Source organism: Octopus bimaculoides, chromosome 4, assembly GCF_001194135.2.
Source record: "Octopus bimaculoides isolate UCB-OBI-ISO-001 chromosome 4, ASM119413v2, whole genome shotgun sequence".
NCBI lineage: Eukaryota > Metazoa > Mollusca > Cephalopoda > Octopoda > Octopodidae > Octopus > Octopus bimaculoides.
In genome coordinates this window covers 108262998-108270655 of record NC_068984.1, presented here as the reverse complement: position 1 = coordinate 108270655, position 7658 = coordinate 108262998, and the positions used below count along the sequence as shown (strand labels likewise).

The 7658-nt window shown below is 38.3% G+C and overlaps 1 protein-coding gene and 1 long non-coding RNA gene across 2 annotated transcripts in view; one reads left to right on the top strand and one right to left on the bottom strand.

Annotated features, from left to right (window-relative positions):
* Positions 1-1007: 1007 nt before the first annotated feature.
* LOC106875471 (uncharacterized) overlaps positions 1008-7658 on the bottom strand; it is a 308728-nt gene continuing 302077 nt past the window's right edge. The window contains exons 5-6 of the long non-coding RNA XR_008263988.1: positions 6518-6705; positions 1008-1261 (exon numbers count right to left, since the gene is read on the bottom strand). This is a non-coding gene — a long non-coding RNA (uncharacterized LOC106875471). The remainder of the gene's footprint in view (positions 1262-6517; positions 6706-7658) is intronic.
* LOC106880546 (cullin-1) overlaps positions 5111-7658 on the top strand; it is a 40644-nt gene continuing 38096 nt past the window's right edge. Inside the window, exons 1-2 of the mRNA XM_014930535.2 lie at positions 5111-5338; positions 6131-6298. Coding sequence (XP_014786021.1) covers positions 5126-5338; positions 6131-6298 — 381 coding nt within the window. The 5' untranslated portion in view covers positions 5111-5125. The remainder of the gene's footprint in view (positions 5339-6130; positions 6299-7658) is intronic.

Sequence of the window (7658 nt, the reverse complement as noted above, 5' to 3'; positions counted from 1 at the left end):
GAGAAAGCGGCGAGCTGGCAGAAACGTTAGCACGCCGGGCGAAATGCTTAGCGGTATTTCGTCTGCTGCTACGTTCTGAGTTCAAATTCTGCCGAGGTTGACTTTGCCTTTCATCCTTTCGGGGTCGATTAAATAAGTACCAGTTACGCACTGGGGTCGATATAATTGACTTAATCCGTTTGTCTGTCCTTGTTTGTCCCCTCTGTGTGTAGCCCCTTGTGGGTAGTAAAGAAATAACACTGTGTAACATGGTTTTTGTCCTTGAGTAGCAACTGCTATTACCTCAAGAAAGTAATGAAAAATGTCTAATGTTTCCTTCAAACTTTGCTTTTGTTACATGTATTTGAACCCCAAAGAATCCCTCTCAACTCATAGCTATGATGCTCTCCCACTACTCACTCCTACTCTTGATTAGAGATGCATATGTTGTCAGCCACTAAGGGGTATGCTCATGTGGTTAACCCATTACCTCCCATAATTCTATTAACAGGAATTTTTTTTATGAAACTTTGTTTTCTAGCATAAAACAGCCTTAGAAACACACTGGAATGATCAAAATAACATTTTAAATAGAAATAAGTGAGATATTGGGCGAAAAATTAGCAAACCTCATTTGAATATCAGAGAAATATACTTAGTAGATATAGCAAAAAGGTTAGATATGTGTAAATGTTGACAGATAATTACGAAATTTGTAATTTTTAAGTGATCTCATATGAGATCACTGGTAGGTAATGGGTTAAGGTAAAGCAACTGACAAGTAAATCTGTGGTATTTAGCAGAATTTTTACCATAACAATTTTTCTGTTCCAGCAGCTCAGTACTGAATCTGTCTAAAATGTAATGGAAAATAGATCAGTTTGAAAACATTGATGTCCTGGTCACAAAAGCAAAGTTTCTAGATAGAAGCAAATATGAAATAACACTTACTGACCAAAAACAGGAAAAAATAAAAATTTTGTTGTGCATCATATTAATTTATTAAGCTACAGGTATAAGTGGGTGTGGTTAAGAAGCTTCATTTGTCATTGCCTGGCTTCGGGTTCAGTCCTACTGCACAGCATTTCAGGCAAATCTCTTCTATTTTAGTCCTGGGCCAACCAATGTCTTGTGTGAGGATTCCCATCATGTGTGTGTGTGTGCCTCTTTGTGTTGGTCTCTCCCCATTGCTTGACAACCGGCGTTGGTTTGTTTACTTCCACATAACTTAGTGGTTTGACAAAAGATAAAGTGGTGCCCCAGCATGGCAACAGTCCAGTGACTGAAATATTTAAAAAAATGAAAAAATCCTAATCAGATAGAAACCAACATTTGTTTTCATTCAATTCTTTTATTTGTTCCAGTCATTTGACTGTGACCATGCTGGAGCACCGCCTTTAGTTGAACAAATTGACCCCAGGACTTTGTAAGCCTAGTACTTATTCTATCAGTCTCTTTTGTCAAACTGCTAGGTTATGGGGATATAAACACACCAACATTGGTTGTCAAGTGATGGTGAGGGGACAAACACAGACACAAACGTATATATATATATATATATATATATATATATATATATATATATATATATATATACACACAACAAGCTTCTTTCAGTTTCCGTCTACCAAATCCACTCACAAGGCTTTGGTTGGCCCAAGGCTATAGTAGAAGACACTTGCCCAAAATGCCATGCTGTGGGACTGAACCTGAAACCATGTGGTTGGTAAGCAAGCTACTTACCACACAGCCACTATATTTATGATGAAACCTCTGTTGATTTTGGCTGCACTAATTCAGTTTTTTGACGAATTGAACTATTTCTTTGTCAGGTTAACTTGTAAGTGGCTAAATATTCCATAGACACATGTACCCTTTATGTAATTGTCAGACAGAATTAGTGTAACACAATTATATGACAAAGCTAGATCTTCTGACAAGCTTTTATACAGTTTTCAACAACACAATTTCATTCAAAATACTTGGGTTGACCTTTAGCTATGAAATAAAATGCCCAACTACCTTGCAGTGGAATTGAACCCATGACTCCATGATTGTAAAGCAAATTTGTTAATCATGTGCCTTTACTTGTGTCCAGTTGAATAATGTTTAGCTCTTTTGTTATCATATTTCTGTTGATATATGCTAGACTTGTTTCACTAAATTTTGAAAATAATGAAAAATTTAGTGAAATAACTTTGTCTTTATTAAGCTGGTGTCTGGAACTTAAATTTACGTAAAATTTAGATCACTTCAAAATGAAAAACTTCTATCTTAGATACAGAGTTGGTCTCAGGCAGTTTGGCATCAAAAGGGTTAAATATTGTTTCTTAGAACTTGCTGTAATTAATATTACATATTGAGAAAGGCGGTGAGCTAGTAGAGTAGTTAGCACTGTGGGCAAAGTGCTTAGTGGCTTTTTGCCTGTCTCTACATTCTGAGTTCAGATTCCACTGAGGTCAACTTTGACTTTCATCATTTTGGGGTCGATAAAATTAGCACCAGTTGAACACTGGAGTCAATGACTTACCCCTTTCCTGAAAAATTGTTGGCCTTGTGCCAAAATTTGGAACCAATTGCCAGATCAGATTGGAGCCTGGTGCAGCCATCCGGTTCACCGGTCCTCAGTCAAATCGTCCAACCCATGCTAGCATGGAAAGCGGACGTTAAATGATGATGATTACACATTGGATGTCATCATTATCATAACATCCACTTTCTCATGCTTGCATAGGTCAGATAGAATTCATTAAGGCAGATTTGTTTTGGCTGGATGCCCTCCCTGTCACTAACCCTCACCTGCTTCCAAGCGAGGTAATATTTCCTCATGACTGGACATGTTTGCGGGGAAGACTGGAAACAAGCGTTTTGGTATGGATGACAGTAACGCTTGTTTATAACTACCCTCTGATGCCAAAAACAGATGCACACATTCATAAACATACAAGCACACACACACACACACACACACACACACACACACACTCTCTCTCTCTCTTTCTTTCTCTCTCTCTCTCTCTCTTTCTCTCTCTCTCTCTCTCTCTCTCTCTCTTGCTGCTGCTGCTTTTAGTTTCTGCCTGCCAACCCACTCACATTCAGCCCAGGACTATAACAGGTGGCACTTATCCAAGATGTCATGCAGTAGGACTGAACTTCTTAATCGCGCAGCAATATAGCAATGCCTGCAGTGATAATCAATTTAAGGCTTTAACAACTGGTTAATTTCATAATTTCATTGACAATGTAAAAACCATAAATTTCAATAATTATTTCACAGATTAGTAAGACTTTTGAGTCCCCCACCTTCTTTTGATGATTTTAAGGTCGGTTATGACTCTGTTTTTTTCAGCTGTTCAACAGTTGGGAAACAAGGAAACAATAGAAACTTGATTCATTGTTTACTTCAAACGGTTAGATAATTATCTGCATGTTGAAGAGGGATGTAGTGACAAAACAATTTTGTATTGTATATTAAGTTTATACTGAAGTTATTATTTCCACAAGAGGTTGTCATCTGAATCTCGATCTACCACATGTCTATGCCATTGACTGATTCCATTGTTTTAAGTGCAAAGGAGATGATGAACAATTGAGATGACTGGTGATATGTGGTTCTTGAGAAGACCCACCCAGCCCAGCAAAACTGATTCTGAAAGCACAGTGTGTGTGTGTTCACACACACAGGCACAGATGTGGCTGTGTGGTAAGAAGCTTACTTCCCAACCATGGGTTCAGTCATACATGTGTGTGTTTGTGTCCTTCTGTCAGTGTTTGCTCCCCACCACCAATTGACTACCAGTTGTTGGTGTGTTTACGTCAAAAGAGACCATTGGAATAAGTAGCAGGCTATAAAAAAAATAATGAAGTATTAGGGTTAGTTTGTTCAACTAAAATTTCTTCAAAATGGTGCTCCAGCATGGCTGCAATGATACAAAAAAGAAGACACAAGATACACACACACACACACACACACAACTCCTCACCTCTGCCACATCCTGCCCAATTTTCTTGTCAAGATGTTCCCACCAAACTTTATTTCCACAATGCACTATTCTGCTGCTGTAATTATGAACAGAGCTGCATACTTCACCATCTTTTTTCTAATACCACTTCTTACTTCCTGGAACCATTTCATTTGTTATCTGTCCTCTCCATCCACATTTTACATTGATCATCTTCTCGAACCCTCTGTTTTTCTCTCCTCCTCCACCATACTTCTCTCCCATTCCCATTTCACTATGTTTGCTCCATATTCTTACAACTTGCCTGACTACATGTCATTTCTTCCTTTCCCTGTCTACTTTACTATTCCTATTCGGTTTCTTTTCATCTCCATTCTAACTTCTTTTCTGTGCAGTCTATCATTTCCCTCCTGTCTCCCCTAACTCTTGTATTAGTAGCAAAACCCCCAACCCTGCCCAGTTTCTATGGTTGCCACCTAAGCTTCTCTCTTTCCTGCCTTCCCTACATATCAACCTTCAGCACTTGTTCTTATATTCACTTCCTTACTCATTCCCTATCTCTAATCCTCTTTCACACTCCCAGACATTCTTGCAATCTCTATCCACCTACTGCTCCTGTTCCGCTCTCCCTCTCATTTCTCCTTACCAGGTGTCTTGAGGGGCCACTTTAACACCTTGTCACTACTATTTTTCTTTCCATCCAGCTCCACTTTAGTGATTCTCACCATCTCTTCTATCATGCGAGGAGCTGGCTGGCTCCTCTACAGCAAAAAACCTGCTCTGTTCTGGAGAGAGACACACACACACTACAAATGATATATGAACATATGCATGTATACATACATATATGTACATACCTACATCTACATGTATATATAGATGCATATCTGGGTACAGGACGTCAGAAAAGGAACGGGAACATAAAGCACAAAAACGGACTTTTTTTTTTTACAGACAACAGAATGAACACGTGTGTGTGTGTGTATTTGTATATATGTATGTGATGATTGTAAAGGAGTATCACCATCATGAAAGGTACCTAGCTATAGAAAATTTGCCTCAAAAATTCTGTCTGGCCATGCAAGCATGGAATATTGAACTTGAAAATGATGAGGATGATGTTTGTACTTTGAATTTACATGACTCTTTTTTAATCAAATTTGTTTTGATAACATTAAACTTCAATGAAATATATTTATTTCCTTAAATTTTTGTTCAGCTATGTTTACAACTATTGCACTAGTGTACAACCAACAAATACAGCCCAAGGTCAACAACCTCGGGTACCTACTGGTAAAAAGGGCAAACAGCCCACTTGTGGTGCCCAGTTTGTTGGCCTTGAACTTTATAAAAGACTGAAAGAGTACTTAAAAAGTTACTTGGTAAAATTACTGAAGGTAATCATTTCTCTCTTTGTCTTTCTTGCAAATTCATTTAAAGTAAATTTTTCTCTAAATATTTAAACCTTTTGTTACCATATTTCTGTTGAAACACACTAGCCTTGTTTTGATTAATTTTGAAAATTACAAAGGATTTAATAAAATAATTTTATCAGTATTATGTTGGTGTTTGGAATTAACATGCGAAGACTTATTGGGGCAAGTGAAAGCGAAATTGGGATGGCACCTGTGCCCAGTGTCGCCTTTCTGGCACTTGTGCCCGTGGCATGTGTAAGGACTTTCAAGCGAGATCGTTGCCAGTGCCCCTGGACTGGCTCTTGTGCGGGTGGCACATAAAATACACCATTTGAGCGTGGCCGTTGCCAGTACCGTCTGACTGGCCTTCGTGCGGGTGGCACGTAAAAGCACCCACTACACTCTCAGAGTGGTTGGCGTTAGGAAGGGCATCCAGCTGTAGAAACTGCGCCAAATCAGATTGGAGCCTGGTGTAGCCATCCGGTTTCACCAGTCCTCAGTCAAATCGTCCAACCCATGCTAGCATGGAAAGTGGACGTTAAACGATGATGATGATGAAATTTTGACAGGTTTTCATTTAGATCACTTTAAAGCAGGACGTTTCTATCTTAGAACCAGGTGTGGTCTCAAATGGGTTGGTATTAAAAGGATTAAAGTATTTATTCAATAAATGGTTAAGATAAAGAAAATATTTGCCTGTTATATCTGTAACTAAGTTTGTTTAAAAATCAAAACAAATTATGTTAATAATGCAAATCTTTTTCTCTTTCCCAGGATAGTACATCTCTTCTTGAAGAAAATGTTTTACGATTTTATACCAAACAGTGGGAAGATTATCAATTTTCTAGTAAAGTTCTCAATGGTGTGTGTGCATATCTAAATAGACATTGGGTACGACGGGAGTGTGATGAGGGAACAAAAGGCATCTATGAAATTTACTCAGTAAGTTGAAAAGGGATTTAATCTATTTTTCATTGTACTTTGTATTTTCTTTTGCACTCAGAAAGGAACCCTTTGTAGATTATGATAAGACTTTTGATAGTTATGAGGTGAAAGCTGTACTGAAGTCTCAGGAAGTGCAATGAGTTGAGGTACAATACATTAAAGTTCTCAGTGGGGCAAAATCAACATGTGTCCATGATATAACTTTACTGTCCTTACCTGTAAGAGTTCTGGTCTGGAAGGGCATCAAACAAGGAGATGTCATCTTTCCAAAGGTCTTAACTGTAAGTCTTGAAATAGTCATTAGAGACATTGATAGGGAAGGTGGCATTAATATCAATGGTGAACTACATGTGCATCTCCAATTTGCAGATGATGTCTTGCTCATTGCAGGAACCGCAGATCAGCTGCAAAACATAACAACAAGAGTTACAGAGTTCAATGGTGGACCTCAAAATAAACCACATGTAAATAAAATACATGTGGTCTGAAAATGTAGCACAAGGCCATATAACAACCCCATGAGTCCACCTCTTTATGAACCTTGCAACATGTCCTCCTCAGCAGACCTTGTGCTTTCATTATTTCATGATCATCTCTTTCACTTCATTCCACTCAAATAATCTTGTTTCAGATGTGTACCAACAAAGTATTCCTAGCATGGATCTTTCCACGACTCTTTATATTATATCCAGTCTTTGTTCTTCCTTCTTCGAAGTAGTCTCACAAGTGTGTGAGTGCAGGTAGGACAGTGCTATTGGCACACAGGGTCCTGTTCAGCTGTGCTTTGAGCACACATTTAATTGAAGCAAATACTTTCTAACTTGTTCTTACTCATTAAGATTTTAGTGTTCATGTTTCAGTAAATCCCGTATGTGTATATATATATATATACATATATATATATATATATATATATATATATATATATATATATATATATATATATACTCTTTACTCTTTAACTTGTTTCAGTCATTTGATTGCGGCCATGCTGGGGCACTGCCTTTTAGTTGAGCAAATCGACCCCAGGACTTATTCTTTGTAAGCCTAGTACTCATTCTATCGGTCTCTTTTTGCCGAACTGCTAAGTTACGGGGACGTAAACACACCAGACTCGGTTGTCAAGCGAAGTTGGGGGGACAAACACAGACACACATACATATATATATGTACATATATACGATGGGCTTCTTTCATTTTCCGTCTACCAAATCCTCACAAGGCTTTAGTTGGCCCAAGGCTATAGTAGAAGACACTTGCCCAAGGTGCCACGCAGTGGGACTGAACCCAGAACCATGTGGTTGGTAAGCAAGCCACTTACCATACAGCCACTCCTGTGCATATATATATATATATA